This window comes from Mycteria americana, chromosome 8 (assembly GCF_035582795.1).
Source record: "Mycteria americana isolate JAX WOST 10 ecotype Jacksonville Zoo and Gardens chromosome 8, USCA_MyAme_1.0, whole genome shotgun sequence".
NCBI classification, from domain to species: Eukaryota; Metazoa; Chordata; class Aves; order Ciconiiformes; family Ciconiidae; genus Mycteria; species Mycteria americana.
This window is the reverse complement of record NC_134372.1, coordinates 20,458,313-20,476,314: the sequence shown is the minus strand read 5'-3', so window position 1 is coordinate 20,476,314 and position 18,002 is coordinate 20,458,313. Positions and strand designations below refer to the sequence as shown.

At 51.3% G+C, this 18,002-nt stretch overlaps 1 protein-coding gene across 3 annotated transcripts in view; it reads left to right on the top strand.

The window, feature by feature from the left end:
• Positions 1-4,843: 4,843 nt before the first annotated feature.
• Positions 4,844-18,002, top strand: part of ETF1 (eukaryotic translation termination factor 1) — a 31,066-nt gene continuing 17,907 nt past the window's right edge. The window contains exons 1-2 of one of the 3 annotated variants that reach the window (XM_075510052.1): positions 4,844-4,992; positions 5,077-5,221. In XM_075510052.1, coding sequence (XP_075366167.1) covers positions 5,136-5,221 — 86 coding nt within the window. In that variant the 5' untranslated portion in view covers positions 4,844-4,992; positions 5,077-5,135. Of the gene's footprint in view, positions 5,222-18,002 lie in introns of all 3 variants that reach the window. The other 2 variants (XM_075510054.1, XM_075510053.1) reach the window with 2 other exon arrangements.

The window sequence follows — 18,002 nt, the reverse complement described above, 5'->3', positions numbered from 1 at the left end:
CGTAGGAGGAGATAGGAGGCAATGCGTTATGTGCCCAGCCTACAGCATACTTCGTGTGCCATGGTGGGGGAGGCAGGTGTGCAGGGGGCATCTTAACAGCAATTTGGAGTGTTAAGCTGCCTGACTTCAGGTGGACTGAGGAGTTCCAACCAAAAATTCAGTGCTTTGCTTTCAGCAAGGGAGTTAGTGGGCTCTAGGGATACTAACTATGCTGTGGCTGTTTATGGGGAGGATAGTGGAGTATGGTACAGCAGGCCAGCCGATGGGGCTTTCATCTGGCTGGTTGTGTGGACGTGGGTCTTCCACAAGTGGCCAAGTGGTTACAAATTCATTGTGCGTGGGTCCAGGTCCTGTTTTGTTGGGTTTTTTTAAGTGGCAGAGCTTTTATTTGTCGCAGGTAATGGCAGGCTGACATGTATTTAGATTATGTGACCAGCATGGTTCCCTGGAAGTTTTGAGGGCACGTGGGGCTAAGGATGTGCATGTTCACAGCAACTGCTGCTCCCAAGAGCTGTTTGTGCCATCTAGGTCTGCAACTGTGGGTGTCTTATGTGTGAAACTATGTGCTTTGTTCTGTCACAGTGTAGCCCTGCTCCAATCCTATATGTGGGTTTGGTAATGGCAGAGTGCACTTGGCTGTGCATTTTCTGAGAATGATCTCCTTCACAAAACTCGATTGCAGGTGACTCCTGTCTTGAATTTCCCTCTGCTGCTGCTCCTGTCAAAAGTGATCCCCTATATAGAACTACAGTCTGAAAAAGGAATTCTCTGGCAAAGCAAGTTGGGTATTAACGGTGCTGAAAGGAAACATCCTTAAGTGAAACAGTTTAAAACCATCCTTCGTGGAAGCTTTTCCTCCTACCTCCCTGAAACTGCAGCTAGATGTTCCTGCAGCAGAGCCAGGGACAGCCCAGGACAATGCTGCTGCCATGGGGACTGCCACTCACACGCTCTTAGTGCCATCAGGGCTTGTAGTGCCATCAGGGCAAAGGCGATGATGGATCATCATCTCATGGCCTCCAGGGACCTGAATTGTTGATCGGGGTTGGCCTGTCACAGTTTAAAGCCATCTTTCATAGACGTTCTTTATTTTTTAATGCACTGTTCTTAGCTCCTCCTTTATAAGCTAAATTATTGAATCATGGAGGGAAAAGTGAAATCAGGTGATGTGTCATGCTGAGAACCATTTCTTGCTGTGAAAAACTGCCAGGAAGGCAGGAGATGCAGCAACTGGGCTGTTAGCTTTTGTGAAAAGGGGTGACTCCTGTCCTGAGGAGTTAGCTGCTGCCGTCCTGCCCCTGGGAAGGTATGTCAGCATGGGGTGGAAAGGGTGTTTGGGGTTCATTGCCTGCTGTCATTTTTCATGTAGGCTGATACTCATCTTAGGAAGCCTGTAGCCCCAGCAGTGCTGCAGCTCTGGAATAAATTACTGGTCTGTGTATGAGAGTAATTAAGAAAAGTTTTGCATGTTCTTTGAGGAAAAAAGGTGACTGAGCAATGTCTGTGCTGCATGTTTCCACCTGCGTGAATCCTTTCACGGTGTCCTCTGTGGGTGGGAGCAGGTCAGTGCAAGGCACAGCCTCCTTGGGCTCTGCAAGTCAGACTGCCTTAAAATGATAGCATTCAGTAACACAAACAGGACTGGAATACTTGACAGCTCCTGCCTGACTTTAATAGGGGAGAGAAGGCTGAGATTTCCACTAGCTGCAGGGTATCTCCACTTGCCTGCAGTGGCTTCTTCTGAAAGCATTTTCCCCTGGCTCAGGATAGCTGCAGCATGCCATGTTTGGGGAGCACGCCTTGTGAGGACAGGGACCTGCTGGGTTGCCTGTACAGGCAGGAGATGCTCGGCTTCCTTGGGGATTGCAGGAGGAAAGTGAGATGGAGCCTCTCCCTCTTCTCCGCAACACAGTGACTGTCAGCGTGCTGTGAAGGCACAGCTCCTTTTTAAAACGCCTCTAAATAGTGCAGCAGTATATTGGAAAATTTCTCTCTAATTCAGTGGCTCTGCGCCCATCCCTGCTTTTGGCTCCCCCCTTGTTCTTGTGGAGCTGCGCCGGCTGTCGGAGACAGGCACTGCTCAGGATCTGTGTCAGCCAGCCGGCAGGAGAGCCGCGGGGTGAACTGATGGCAGCGTCTGTCGCATTGGGAAGGCTGGAGCAGAAAGTGCTATGGCAAAGTGGGTGCATTGGGCTGGGAGGTGGTAACTGGGATACTCAGCAGGCACTTTTTGGAGTAGGGTCCCTGGATTGAATTGGAAGGGCAGGATTACTAGGGAAGCACGGAGTAAGTTGTTGGCCACCCACCCATCTGTGTACACTGTCCCTGTCGTATCAGGCACAGAAACTTCCATCTCAGCAGATCATCTAAAGCCAGGTATAATCCTCCTGTTTTGAGGAGGATTATAAAGGGCTGTGCAGGACCAGATGCACGGGGAAAAAATACTTGCAAGGGTTGAAATTCATACTTGTTCAGCCCCAGAAAAGAAACAGGACTTTAAATCCAACCACGTAGTTCAGAAATTCAGTGTCTCCCCAGTATGAGCCTGTTGATAGAAAAACCCAGCTCCAGGGTGAGACCCAGACAGGTCTCTGCTCAGGTGACCTTGCTGCCCAGCTGTGCCCAGTGTGTAGCTCCCTGCAGGGCTTCAGTGGTGCTTTACATCTGGGCCAGGAAGCCGAGAGGCAGCACAGGAGGGAGAGGAGGCTGCAGTGGGCTCGGGCTATGGCAGCGCTTGCTGTCCTGGGAGCACAAGTCTGCTGTGGCATGGCATGGCATGGCACAGCACAGAGGCCAGGCTGCCCCCGGGCAGGGCGGGGGTGGTGACCAGGCTGATGGCAAATGCCAGAGCTGGGCGGTCCCAGGGAGATGGATTGGGGCTGGAGGGACACCACGGCCAGGAACCCCCCAGGATCCAGCTGTTGGTGCCTGCTCTGCATCACCTCCAGGGGGGCAGCAGGGAAGCAGCCTCTCTCCTGCCACTTAATAAAAGAAATAAGTAGATGGCTTCAGTGTCATTTCATCACTACGTTTCCAGGCGGTCCCATTCCAGGCTGTCCTGGAGGCAGAGCTGGCAGGTGCTCCCCAGGCTGTGGCACTCCCACGGGAGCAAACCCGCTGCCTGGCATCTTCAGGGCAAAAAAAGCAGGTTGTAGGTTTGCAAACCCAGGCACTGAGGCTGCAGTTATGTTTAGATGTGGTTCTTGGACATGTGCTCAGGCATGCAGAGGTGGATCGGCTCCCCACAGCCCTGCTGTCCTCGTGAGCAGTGGCACAAGGGTGCGCTTGCTGGCTCGTCGCTGCAATATGCTTTCTGTGAGCCAGAGAGTGCCAGGTCAAATCACCTCAAATAATGCATTAATAGGAGAAGCCCCAGCCCATGGCACTGCAGAGGCACACAGGGAACCCTGCTCCACGAGCTGAGCCACTGCTGTCCTGGGGATGGGCTGGTGTGAGTCCCCCTCTCATCTGGGACCCAGAGGGGGGTTTCTGCAGGAGGATGCCCCCAGCCAAGCAGGGCTGCAGGCCAGGCTGCAGCCGTACCGTAGGGCAGGGAGGCCCTCACCCCTTCCCTGGGGACGCCAGGCAGCCTGGTGCTTATCTTCCCTGTGCAGGACAGGGCTGCAGGGGCACAATTCCCCCAGCTGGCCACCGCCACCACCACCTCCACCCTAGGTTCTCTGGGCACTGTTTCCCCAGCCTCTCCTAAACCTCTAGCCAGTCTCGCTGCCCTTCTCTGGACATTCACCATTTCATTGGTGCCTTCAAAGCAGTGCCCTGAGCACACGGCTGAGCTCGGCCAAGACCTCTGCAGGCATCATGTGTTGCTCCTGCCCTCGGCCACCCCCTGCCCCAACCCCCAGCACCGCTAAGGACAGCAGAAAGGTGATGTTTCCAGGGAAAGGAGAAATGCAAGATAAACCTGTGGCTCCATAAAATACTTCCATGTCCTCCCATCTCCTTTCCCCATGCCTCCTGCCCCGCTTGGCTTCCTCCAAATGTTGGTGACCACAAGCCAGGAGGGACCAGGCTTTCCTGAAACACAGGCTGTGGGCTCTGGCCGTATGGTGGGCAGCGGCTGCCGCAGGGACACGGCACAGCAGGAGGGACAGAAGCCTCCCGTCTGTGAGGGGGTGGCCCCAGCCCCCCAAAAGCAGCAACATCAGGCGCTGCTGGGGAGGGAGAGGTGTCTGGCCCAGGGGACCCGGGAGTGGGGATACACTCGGTCCCCGTCCGGGTGGGCTGTTAGGGGGCTGGGGAATGGGGCACAGAGGGTGGCATGGGGTGTAAAACTGGTGGCACGTGGCCCGGGGGGACAGAGGTGGCCCAGAGGGTGACAGCACCCTGGGGGTGACGCGGACAGCCCCGCGGGAGACAGACGCCAGCCGCAGGGCCCGGGCAGGTCAGCCCTGAGGTGGCGCGGCCCCGGGGTGGTGCAGGCCCCGAGGTGGCAGCAGCACGGCAGGCCCGGGATAGCGCAGGCCTCAGGCGGGGCGCTGGCACGAGCGGCGGGGCGCGGCAGCCCGGCTCGGGAGCGGGCGGGCGGCCCGGGCCGGGGGCGCCGCAGCAGGGACCCTACCCTCGGCCACGCCGCTCTCGCCCGCCGCCCGGCGGGGGCCCTTTAAGCGCGCCCGGGGTCGGCCGCGTAGCTCTCGCGAGACCCGCCGTTGCGCCCCGCCCCGCCGAGCGCCGCGGCCGGACCGGGGCGGGCCGCGGACTACGCGCCCCATAGGGCCCCGCGCGGAGCAACGGCCAATAGCGGCGCGGGCGGGGGGTGGTGGCGCGCGGGCGGGCGGCCTATGGCGTAGCGCCCCGCTCCCGCGCGGGCGGGGCGGGCGCCCGCCCCCCGCCCCGGTCCCCCGGAAGTGATGTCACAGGCCCCATGTGAGCCGATTGCAACACATGCAGCGCGGAGAGGGGGAGCGCGAGCAGCCGGTGTCCGACGTCAGCGCCGCCGCCAGCCGCGCGCCGCCGGGGGGGACCGGGCCTGAGGTGAGGGCGCGGCGGGCGGGCGGCGGCGGGGCCGGGTCGGGGCCGGGGTCTAACCGCTGTGTCTGTGCCGCCGGCCCGCCGCAGGCCGCCGCAGCCGCCGCCGCCGCAGCAGGAGGAGGAGGAGGAGGAGGAGGAGGGAGAAGATGGCGGACGATCCCAGCGCTGCCGACCGCAACGTGGAGATCTGGAAGATCAAGAAGCTCATCAAGAGCCTGGAGGCGGCCCGCGGGTGAGCGGCGGGGCCTGCGCCGCCTTGGGGGCGGCCGCGGCGGGAGGGCGGCCGCGGGGCGGGCCGGCGGGCAGCGGGGTCGTCCGCCCCGGGAACGGGGGGGGGTGGTCCTGGCCGGAGCGGGAACCGGAGCGAGGGGGCTGCTGACCGGCCCGCCCAGCCCCGGGCCTGTCGCGGCGGGGGAGGGCGAGGCGCAGCCCTGGCCCGGCGGCCTCTTCCCGGGCCCCGGTGCCCTTTTGTCTCGCCGCGTGGTGAAGCGGCCGGGTCCCTGCGCCCGCTCAGGGGCTTGGGCTTGGAGAGAAAAGTGAGGCTGGGGGCCGGCGAATAGGGCCGGGAGGGCCGCGTGTTCCCCGGAGACACCGGGGAAGGCTTAGTCGCAGAAAGGAAGCGTAACTGTATTTGCCGCACGGGAAAAGGGCAGCGCCTGCCGCGAAGCTCCCCTCCGGCTTCGGCTGGTCGCGGCTCGTCAGCTGTTTTTCCCCCCACCCCCCTAAGCGGATGAGTTCCCTCCGGCCGCCTCTGTGGGGGTGTCACAGGTGTCTGTCCCGGCCCCGCCGCACCGGGCAGAGGAGAGGGGACGCAGGGCCCGTGCTGGCTGCGGAGCTCCACGTCGCGTCCGGCCTCGCCGTGCCCCCTGGCCACCCCGTGCCAGCTGGCACCGGGGAACGGCGGATTCCAGCTGGAGTAGATGGCTCCTCTGGCCCCCGTGCAGGCTTGGGCTCCTCCCAAGGGACCAGCTGGCTCCGGGAAGACAGGAGGGTAAGGGCAGGGAGGCAGGGGCTGCTTTATTATTTCTCTTATTTATTTGATCTTTCTCACCGCTTCACCTCCGAGTGAAAGTGCTTAGCTCCATTTCCCCAAAAGCAATCTCTTCCAAAGTTTTGATAGCATTGTCCTTGCACTTTGATTTCTTTTTTCCCACCAGAAATAACATTGCTGGATGTTCTCACAGCCTGTCCCATGCCAGAGGTGACATGGTGCCTGTTTCTGTGTGTAACTCAGCAGGGGCTTGTTGCATGGGTCAGGAAGCCACTCGGGCTTGAGTAATTCTAAGAACTATAGGTACTGGAGCTATAAAATAGCAAAGAACGTGCGTGTCTTGGTATACAGTTCAATAAAATAAAAATGAAGGGTGACTCGTTAGCCACTCTTGTGGCTCCAGTTTCCATAGGCTTATCTGAACCGGTGTTAATCAAGCTGGGGCACCACTGGCATTGTCCTGTGGCCACCCAAAAGCCAGGTTGCCTTTGGACAGCTCATGTAAGCCAAGATGCTGTCTTGTTTTTTCCTTAGTGCTGATGTTTGTTCTTGTGTGTAGAGTAGGCCAGGGGAATCGTTCAGCTGAAAACCAACCCAGGCAGGAGGGGAAAGTGGAGGAGAACCCAAGCGACAGGTCTCCCTAAATTTTTTTTATCTTATTTACCATGTAGCTGTGCAAGGGATGGGGGTATGGGAAAAAGTGAGTGCGGAGTCAGGGTTTTACTCCCCTGCAGCAGAGTGGACTTTGCTGAAGCTGGTCATTCAGCTGTGCCTTCGCATGGCGTTGACAGCATGCGTTATACTTGTGGGGAGGTCCCAGCAAGCACAGGAGCATGTAAATGACTTCTCCCATGGAGTTGAAAGGGCTTGGGGAGCTATGGGCATCCACGTCAGCTTGTGAAAACTGCTATCTGTTCCTGTAACAGCACTGAGGGAGGCTGGGGTGTGTTTTGGAAATGTACAGTTAGCATTTTGCCTCTCCCCAGTTCAAAATGTGGTAGCATAAGCATGTCTACCTTTAGCGGCAGCTCTCATGTTGTTTGGAATAGATGAATGTTGCAAAGAACAAGATTAAAACTGATATCGGAGAGCTCCTGGGAGAGGTGAGGCTGAAGGGCTAGCTTGGAGTGGGTAGCTGTTAGAGGTAACAGCTTCTTGGGGCCACAGCCCAGATGTCTTCCCTCTTCCCCATCAGCAATCCCTGGCACATCTCTACTTCGTTGGTAAAGATGCTGCAAGCGCTATAAAATGAGTGTAGGAGGTTTAGCTGAGCCCTCTGGATCCAGCATATCTCCTAGATGTTGTGATACTGCTCTTCCTCCATTTAATATGTGTGCTAACTGCTAAACTGTCACCTGACGAAGGCTGCTGATGCTAGCAATCCTTCTATAAGCAAGGTTATGCTGGTTATGTGTAAATGCACATTGTACTTCCAGAGAGTCCTAGCTAAAATTATCCCAGTCTGTCTGGGTAAGGGGAAGAGATGCTGCAACTTTTGCCACCAGAAGTATTAGGCTCCCCGGCACCAGAGGTGTGAGGCAGTGAAACAGGCTTTTCCGGCCTTTGGGAGAGTCGCTTCCTCTTCCTGTGAAGTAGGAAGACCTGTTCTGGGGTGGGTTAGGGGGCAAAGCCTTTAAATAGGGTGATGTGGAAGGCCAGGGACTCCTTGGCATCTCTACCTTCCCTTACTCATGTACTCCTAATAGTGACCCAGCAGCAGTGTCCCAGTTTCATGTGCTGGTTGTTCCTGCAGTGGATCAAAGGGACGGGAAATGGAGGAAGCTGGAGCTACACGTTCAGTTCACATGTGGTGGTTGGGGCACCTCTGCTGTTATCCAGCTACTTTGGTAAAATCTCAATGAAATCTGCAGAATGTTATCAAAATCTTAAGTAAGCATAAGAGCAAGGAAATGCTTTTATAGTGTCTGGGATAGATGAGGTAAGTGGCAGTATTTGGTCAGAAAACCAAGGGAGAAGATTAGAGCTTCAGCTTTACCAGAAGCTGATCAGCTAGAGGCCAGCAAGGGTAAGACTGCTTCTCAAACTTTAAGGTAACATCCTAGCAAGAATGTCCTGTGTTATTTTTCCAGCCCTGATTAGGAAAGCGGGCTTTCTCGCTGATCTCTGGATAGTAAGAATCTGGTAAATCAAACCAAGGAAAAATAGTTTTTAAAACCCCAAACCCCTGTCTCTGCTGGCAGGGAGTAGAATGAGCTTTTGGATGTATCTTGCTTTCTAAAACAGAAGTGTCTATTATCTCCTCCTAGCTCTTCCAAAGTTGAGTTGCAAACTGTCTGATACTGTAGAAAGTTAATGAGTTGATCTTTCTGATTTGGTGAGAAGGGAAGGGGGAGTAGCTGATACCTGCAGAGTATGTATGAGTGAGAGCAAATGAGGCCTGAGTTCTGTGCTACAGGCAATTAACCTTTCTAGCCAGAAGAAGAGGAGGGTAAAAGGCTGGTGATGAGCAAGTTATGCCCTTGTGAGAAGTCTAGCCTTGTGATTCATCTCTGGTAGCTTGGAGTGCTCAGACTTTCATCAAGCATCTGTGCTTCTCCCCTACAGGGGGATTCTGCTTTCAGTTCACAGCTAGTTTTTGTAAAACAAAGTCTTGGTGAAAGACTGTGCCACTCAGAAGTTGCAGCCATGTCTTTGCATGTGGATGTTGCAGCAGCTCAAGTCTAAGCAGTATTAGCCACTATGTTTTTCCCTTATCCTCTCTCTCGGGGCTTTTCTGCCATTGCTTCATGCAGTTTTCCAGTGTCAGTGTTAAACTGACAATCACTCTTTGTTCCTTTGGTCTTTGCAGTTCTGAATAGTTAGCAGAGCTATGGTCAGTTTTTTGTGCTAATCTAAGCTGTAAATGCTTGCAAAATCAAGTATCGACAACAACTAGCAGTCTCCTTGCAGGCTTAGGCCTGAGATGTCGCATTTGAATCACATTTGGATAACTTCTCAAAGTCTTAGAAACAAGGGCTTTCTTCATGAAAACAGCTCTGCTCAGAAACAGTTTGCGAACACCTCTGCTGGGCAGATGGACTCTCTGACCTTGAGTAAGAGCGCAGCAGGTGCTGATGCAAGGTGTGGAGCTGCATTATAATGGTAAAACCTTCGGGAACCTGCTCCCTTGAGATATCTCTCCTGCCTTGGACTTAAAGGCAGGGCTAGACTTCTGTTCAGAGCAGTAGCCCTTATGAGTTATTTTACTGAAACAGGAAAAGAGGAGGCAACGAGAATGGTGTCTTTGAAGGCTCTGTCTGCAAGCACGACTACAGTTGACAAACAGTGTGTTGAAGAACATTTTTCCAAATTAACTTTTTTGGAAGGTGGGGGAACAGGGCATATGCAGGCTTCTGAGCAAATGCAGAAACTAAGTCTGAACGAGTAACTTATTCTGGTTGTAACTGGAAGAAATGTATCAAGGCAGGAGAATGGAGAAATGACAAGGGAAGGGGAAGTCTTGATGTCTTCAGAGCTGTGGGAAAGCAAAGCGATGCAGTCTCCTGATAGGGTTTGGATTCTGCTAAGTTGAGACTTCCATCTGCTATATGGGAGAACCCAAATATGAGATAAATAAAAAGTGACCAGGAAGGACAGAGGCCTGAAAATGTGTGGGAATTCCTGCAAAATGAAACATATACTAGTCCTGCTTAAGGGTGGAAAAGCTGACCTGTTGCTTAGACATAAATGATTTGCCCAGCTTGTGTTGCAGAAAGCGTCATTTGCAGCTGGGTTCTCCTGCAGTCCATCTGGAGCCTTGCTGGTCCTGATGGAAGGGCCCAACTTTGGAATTAGCCTCAAGCTGCTGCTGTTTCGCAGCCTTGTGCGACAGGGACAGGAGGCTATGCATCTCCACACCTGGGTCTGGGGTGCCCTGGGATGATGCTGCTTTTGTGACCAGGCAAGTTGGCAAGGCTGAGACCTGTTTGGACAACCTAGTAGTTCTGGAGAACAAGATAGTCTTGGCCTGTTCTACTGTTAGCATGGTGGGCCTTTCCAAAAGTGACCTGAAAGCCCACCTTCTTGTGAGTTAACGCTGCAGCTGTGAATGCTACAGCAGCACTAGCTGCTGGGATGCATTTAGGGAATAACTGGGGTCAGTTGCAAGTAGATGTCCTGTACGGGTTTGCCTTGTTCCTGATTTCTTTTGAACAAAGTGCTGGGAAACTGGTGGTGCTGGGGTTATATTGTACTGCATCGGTGAGCTGTATTTCTCTCCTGAATTAGGCAGTGCAAATATTCACTCCTGGGAGCACCTGCAGCGCTTGACTGTAGATGGCTTGTTCTGCTGACAGCAGGTGCCGTACAGCTTCGTTGCACTGAAGTTGCAACTGTGCTGGAATAACTGCTGAATAGTTGAATGTGCTAGAGTAGTTGGTTCTTAACTGTGGTGTGAATTCCTCTACTGCACCATATATGCATATAAGATACAGTATACCATATATAGTGGTGTACTGTGTCTTATGTGATTGTAACAATACCACTGTGTCTAGGCAAGTACCAGTATAACTATCTTGTCTTTAAGTGATGTCATACGTCAGGAGGAGGAGTTGGTGTGGTCTTTCATTGCTGTGACTGGTTTCTGGCCGCGCTGCCAGAGATGTGTTGGTTAAGAGGCTCCCTCCCCTGCTCCCAGGCTGGCAGCAGATCTCTTTCCCTACCTTCTTTATCGGGATCTGTTTGTTGTTGTGGCTGTGCCTCGGGTCTGGGCTCTGGGAAACAGTTTAACTGTTGATACAGGATCTGTTTCTGCAGAACTGAAGCTTTCACCTTTAGGATGTGGAGTATGATGGAGACCTTGAACCGGGCCTTGGGTGAGCTGGTCGATCTGTGAAGGGCAGTGCTGTGGCAAGGTACTACTTGGCTTTCCAACTTGTGCTGTGTTAATTAGGTTGCAGTGCTGATATGTCATGCTAGTGCCAGTCATGGAATAGCCTTGAGGATCTCTCCACAGCAAGCTGATGTCTCCAGTGGACCTACCTTTGTTAAAAGTCTCTTGCTTCTGCTGGAATGTGGGCTGGGCCAGCCTTGGGGTAAATGGCTGTCTTTCACTCTGTGGAATGTGAAACAGATGAGTGAGGCAAGGACTGGAAGAGTAGCGTCTGTGGGGTGGCATGTGGAGTTTATCTTTACTGACAAGGAGTTTTCTGCTTTGGCTTTATGATCTGCCATTAGTGTGTGGAGTGTTTAGGGAAGCGGTTATGATTTAAGTTCTTGCCTAAGCCAAATTGCTTCCTCGAAGTAGTGCTTTCTCAGCCCACTCGTCTTAAGGGTAGTTTCTAAAGGAGGTCATGTTTCTGTTACAGAGGTAAAGGCTATAATATTAATACTGCCTTTTGCTTCTGGTAGTGTGAGGAGAAGGAGGAGACATTTGCAGAGAGGCCGAAATAGAAATAGTCCAGGGCAGAACTGATACCTCAGGGCTCTGTGGCAGGTAATCACGTAGGATGTACTGCAGCTGCTTACATGCTGTTTCCTCGCTTTGACTGTTTGAGTCTCTTCAGGCTGCCAGTCTCCATAGTGCTGGGGTTAGAAGCTGAATATGGATTTCATGTGAGCAGGGCTGATCCGGCCTCTCAGGACTAAGGCAGTGTCTCTTAAGAGCTTGTGTTTTGGTGGTGTTGAGGGTGGGTGGTCTGAGAAAGCTGCCCTCTCCCTGGGCCAGGTGAGAAGGCAGCTGGAACTGGGGAGAATGTCCAAAGGGTTGTTGACACCCTGCTGGTTGCCTGTGTCTAATTGTTATAAAACATTTCCTGGGCTTTCTCATCTGCCTGCTCTACCTGTTCCTTTTGAATTATAGCAACAATTAGGGAGTGCTGTTTTGAGAGTACATGCTAGCAAGTGGCAGAAAATGACCTGATCTGGGGGAACGGTTAAGTGTCAGACAAGAACTCTAGTAAGTGTTTTATAGCCTTTGGTAGTTCGGCAGCCTGACACCCTCTTTTACAACTTCGTGAATCATTAGCGAAGTGTGATTCATACACAGATCATCATTCACATAGAGCTAATGAATGAGATCCTGACTGCTGAAGACAAATGATGTGGTAGAAGATGGGAATGAGCACCTCCAAAGAGGACAGACATTTTTGGCTTTGTGGCAACTGGATTCCCCCCTCCCCCCCCCGTTAGTTCCCTATTCCCGTGTAGCTCTGAGGCATTAACATCTTAACAAGCACATCTGGATTTGTTGCTTCAGTCCCTCTGTGTACATCTTGTACCCAACTGGCCCATTAGCATAATGCAACAAGTCTTTTAAACTTGGAGCATTAATAATTGGAGAGGGAGGAGGGAGAGCAGAGGAGCTGTGGCAAAACTGAGCCTCCCAGTGAGTCACAAATGTCTGAAGTGCAGAAATGTCTGTTCCACTTACCAGTAATTGGGCATCCGGACTTTCTGCATGAGGTCAGATGCAGCCAATAAGGCCTATTCAAAACATGCCTACGCAATTATGTTTTGTGATGTGTTGCCTTTGATCCAAGGATTTCAGAGTGGCATTGATTCACCTTCCCTGTGGGGTGTGCAGTATCTACTCATGCTGATTCAATGCTGTTCAGCAATATGGGATGAAGTCAGGATCTGCTCCTGGAGCTGCAGAACTGATTTGGGATCTGGGTGCTGGTGGCTGCCTGAGAAGCAGCCACAGTGTCGGAGCTGGCTCCAGCTGGGGACAGGAGGAAGCTTGGAGCATGGAGCTGCTTACACTGACCTCTGTGCAGGTAGTGCGTGCTGGACCAATGGGCAAGGGCTTGCTGTTACCTGCTACCTGTGCAGCCTTCGGACACGTGATACCTGGCCAAACTCTCTGCTATGTGGAGAAAGAGGTCTGTGACCTGATTCTTCTCTCACCTCCTTTCTGTCCCTGGGGAGTGATGCATGCTGAGCTCAGGAGGCAGATCCTGGCAGCAGGCCAGTGACTGCTGAGGGGGGGAAAGCACTACCTTGCCTGACCCTTGGTGAGACACTAGCCAGTCTTGCCTCTGCTTCTTTGCTGAAGCAGCCATCTGCTGCCTCCCTGTGGGAAGCTTTCCCTTGCTGCTGAAACAGGGGGTGCACTGAGGAGAGCAGGCTCACTTCTCTTTTCCAGGGTGGGTTCTGGCTTGGTGCTTCGCTCCCTAGCTTGCACATGGTAAGCTTGCTTGGCATCTGGGGGCTTTTCCTCTTTGAGAAGGTCAGTGGGTTAGGGTAAGAGGGCAGAATACCTTTTCAGGACAGTCTTAATGTCTGTGTTCAAGCTGTTTCTGGTTACACAGAGTGCTTTTTGTATATAATCTTCCTGTAATGCTGGCAGATGCGATAGAAGATTCCTGTCTAAGGGCTCTGGGACAGAACTACAGCTTGAGAGCTTGGCATTGCATGAGCCATGGTGGCAATAGCTGCATGGCCTCATGCTGTGCAGCTAAGTGATTTTCCTTTGTCCAGGATAGAGGTGACATTCAAAGACTGATGGGGGAATTGGCTACCTGGAGTGTTTCTTCGACTCAGGGGAGGGGGGGACTCACTTTTTCCAATTAGTGCTTATGCTGAAAAGTACTCTTGAGGAAAGAATGACTTGGTCTCCTAGCTCTCCAATCCTCCCCTCATATCCACCCTGCCCCCATCCTATGCTTTTTCTGTACTTACGAGGTGGCACTGGATCCAGAGAGGTCATCTCTGCCTTACTTTTGCTTGGGAACTGGTCTCTTCCGTATCTTCATTACCATTCTTTGGATGACCTGGAAACCTTTGAGGAGCAACTTGTATTGATGTCACCTTTCAGTAGATGATCCAGAGTTCTGGTGTATGCTGTAGTGAAATGCAAATTGCCTCTGAGGTGAGGGTTGTGAGGTTCTTGCTGAAATGATGCTGTAAAAAGTACTGCCAACAGCATGGCTTTCAGCTCAACTTCACATTAAACTTCAAAGGAGCTAATGGTAGGTCCCATTGTCAGCTAACCAGTGTTGTTGCGTGCTCTGTCTAGGTATCCGTGCAGCACTTGTCTCCTGTTCGAGCTGTGCTTTGAGCCCATCATCTGAACAGGGAGTGGGATTTCATCTATTTCTGACGGAGACATCACAAAAAACTGTTGCTTCTCAAGCAGCAATTAAATTGAGGCATGTTGGCTGTTTGTTGCAAAGCATTCAACTGATGTTCTCACAGGTGATGCAGTCTTTGGGTAAGCTTCCAGATGATGTTGCCTCTGAAGCACTGAGGGGATCCTAGACTCTTAAGATTGTCTCTGCTCTTTCCTAGCAGGCTGACAGGATTTCAAGAAGTCATGTAGCTTTTGCATCTGCTGTCATCTCTCTGGATTTGGCATCTCAAGTGGACTTGAGCCACTTCCTATTTGATGAAGGCTTTGTCTTATTAAAAAGACATTAAGTCTTTAAAGGGCACAGCTATGACCTGTTTATGTACTTCACAGCCATAATTCATAAGTTGTAAGAGCATATGCATAGAACTTCCCTAAGTCAAGGTCAACACTGTTGCATACAGGGCTTATATGAATAGGGAGTGTCTAATGACCTATGTTTGTAAGAGAACCCAAACCAGCAATTTTGTACTTGCCTATACCAAAGGACACTTACTTTTTATAGCACTTCATTCAACATCTCTACTCAGATACAGGATCAAAAAAACCTCAAATATTTTTTACTTACATCACTGCCTGTGTGGACTGTGCTTTCAACTTAGTCCTTCACTGAAGTATCATGTGCCTGCAGCACTATGTGGGTATTTTTTCAGAAGTAGTGCTCTTCTCTTGGACCTGTGGTATGTGCCTGGTGAAATTCTGCCTTGGATTACATAGACTGCATCAGTCTTGCAGCTGTCTGTGGACGTGTCAGTGATGGAACTGGTCTAGCCATCGTATAACTTCAGTAGTCTTGGCTGTCCAGGCAGCTTGGGCTCCTCAGTATATGTGATGCCTGCCCAGTAATCCGCAGTCCTCTTGGATGGAGACCAAAAGATGTTACCTTGGGAAGGTAACACTGCTTGAAGCAGTATGTGGCAACAGTTATTTCATAGAAAGCTTCCTAGCTGTGGTATGTAGTTAAGGTCAGATTATCTGAAAGCTGTTTGCTCCACGCTCCTGCCAGTCTCTGGCAGTCGCATATAGGCCTTGTGCTGCCCTTGGTTCCTGGGGAAAGCAAGACACTCATGAAGCTAATGCCCTGTAAAAATAAGCTCATCTTGAGTCACAGAGAATGACTGACCTTCCTTGCCTGTATCTCCACATTACACGTGTGCTATTAGTGTAAAATGTTTCATTGTGGAACTACAGCTCAGCTGCTGTTTGTCAGGTCTTCTCTGATACCACAGGATAGGCAGCTAACTGCTATTTATATAGCATGTCTGTTAAATTAATGCTCTCCCTTGCCAGTGCATATCCCAAATTCCAGGAGACAGGTTGAGTGACTGTTCTTCCTCAGACTTCTGGTTGGGATTGCTCTTGTCTGCCAAGTCAAAGGTAGCTACAGTTGGTACTTGCTGGTTTGGTTTTTGTGTGGTATGCAGCCCTGCAGGTAGCCATTTTACTGACATAATGCTATAAGATGGTAGGAGTCTTTTAGAAACCACTAGACCAGTTTCTAGTTTCAGCTGAAAGCTGAAGGTCTAAGGATCTGCTCAGCTGTTCCTTCTGACGGGCAAAAGAGTAGAAACTGAATCCCTGTAGATGAAGATGGCCACCCAGAACAGGAGGCTTAACTGCCAGCTGTAATGAAAACCATCCATGGGGTATACTTGGCAGCTGATTTCAAATGTGATACACTGCTTGCTTTGTGCACTTGCCTTCTGTTGTGGTGGCTTCCTCATGCTGAACCATAAAACACGTACACAGTGGGCACTGCTCCTGGTGCCAAACGTGGCTTGGGACTCGGCATAGCAATCTAGCTGGTTTAAGTGTCTTCTGTGAAATCCCTGCTCTTGCTTCTGGAAATAACCCAATGGTTCTCTTCTTGGTCTGCAATACCACAGCTGTTGTAAGGCACAGTGAGATGCTGTTGGATGATACCTTTTAGGCAGTGCAGGAAGATCTTGCAGGGAAAACAAGCTGCTTGGATGTGGTAGTACCTGCTTGCCAGGAATATTGGCAAAACTTTTCCCTTCAGCTTTTTGGGGCTAGGTTAGCAATGATTCAGCACTGCACACACTGCCACTTACTGTGATAACTTGTTAACACTTGCTCTTAGGCCTCTCTGTGACTGGGAAAGCTGTTTGTTTTGTGGTACAGTTGTCTGAAATTCAAACTGTAGTAACATGGAAGTTTTAATAATGGAACAGGCTGTCCTATCCATAAACCTCAATTTTTCTAAAGAACTTGCTGTCTCAAGAGAGCAAAACGTGCTTGTTTTTGCTTCCCTCTTTCCCCCAACCAGTTCTCTGGCAGGTTGTAGCAGCAAGGTTGGGGCCCACCTGCAGTGGTTTAGGAGCAGAGTTGGAACCCTGATCACCATCTTCTATCCTAGAGATACCTGATGCTGGTACCTTCCTGGCCATGCTAAATCTGAGCTAATTGCCAGTTACTGGCAGGGCTGGCACAGTGTGAGTAGTAACCATAGTACCCAGACAGTGAAGTGTTTCTACCTTTCCAGAGGTTGGCACTTAACTGCCCCCTTGTTTCTTTGTAGTATGTGGACAGGTGCCCTTAATGCTTTTAATTGTTTTCTCCTCTCCAGTCCCTTGTGCAGTGGCACATGTGCTGTCCTGTGATCCAGGATGCCAATTTCTTACAAAGAAAACATCTCTGAACATTTCAGGTCTTGATGCACGTACTTGCATTACATTGGCAGCTATGTGGCTGCTGTGCAGGCACTCCTTAGCCCAGAATAGGGACAGCAACTGTATCTAGCTGCTTAAAACTTCCTGGCTCAGTTCAGTCTGAAAGGATTAGCTTCCAGCTGATCTAGTATAATTTGTCTTGGGTGCACTAAAACCGGGGGGGGGAACCTCTTAGCAATGCTGCATTTTGAAATCGGGATCCTGCTGAGCAGGATATATTCTGGAGTGCTTCGGGTGCATCCTTCCTGCAGGAGTGCTGGGGATGATACAGGGAAGAACCAGCTCATTGCACGTTCGATCCCGAGCTGCCAGTGTGAGCACTGCCCTTAATCTAGACAGATTGATTACTTAATTGTTCACTGTAACAATTCTGTAATGAAGTTCTGTCTGGCAGTGTGCTCGCTAGGGGATTTGTGGTTGGCAATGGCCTGCCAGGCAGTAAATGTCCCATGTGCTTCACGCACAGCCTGTTGGTTTTGGAGGTCTGCTGTTTGGAAAGGCCCCTTTCGGGAGGTCGTAGTCAGCATGATTTCCCCTGCCTTGTTCCCAGAGTAAATGTACTGTAGAACCTGGTGTGCAGCTCATCTAGCAGCTGCGGAGTAGGAGGAGGCATAGGATTTTTCAGAAATACCTGTTGTCTTTTTCAGGCGCAGTGGCTGCAAAGATAAGAAACCTCAAAATTGTATTACTATGCAGAATAACCTATTTTTTCGTAGTGTTTTTGAACAGCAGCTTTCTTACAAACTCTTTGCTACATTTTGTCTCATTGTGGTGAATTTAGCAGAAGCAACCACACTTTTTTTTTTTTTAGACCTTGCCATCCTGCAAGGTCACATACAGGTACCTGATCACATACAGGTACAAAGCTTGTTTTGAGAGGGGAAGATCACTCCCTGTGGTGGGATAACAAGGTCTTAGTGGTGTGTGAAGGAGTTCTGCAGCCATCCTGGTCACTTGAGTGCAGATCTGCTTCAGCTGGTATCTTGCTGGTCTCAACCTCTCTGGGACATGGATATAAATTCAGGCTGGAATTTACTGAAGGGTTGGACCAAGCACAGTACTATGCTGTATTAAACTAGTTTGAGGCTTAAATGAGGGAGAATGCATCATCTAAGACACCCTTTTCATTTATTTGTTTGCAGTAATAAATCACGAGGGCTTGTGAAGTCCGCTGTATTACCTCAGGTAGGGTGCTATGGGCAGGGTGTTCCTAGGGAACAGTGATTTGACTGACACACGTGACTCTGCCTTATAGATAAGACGC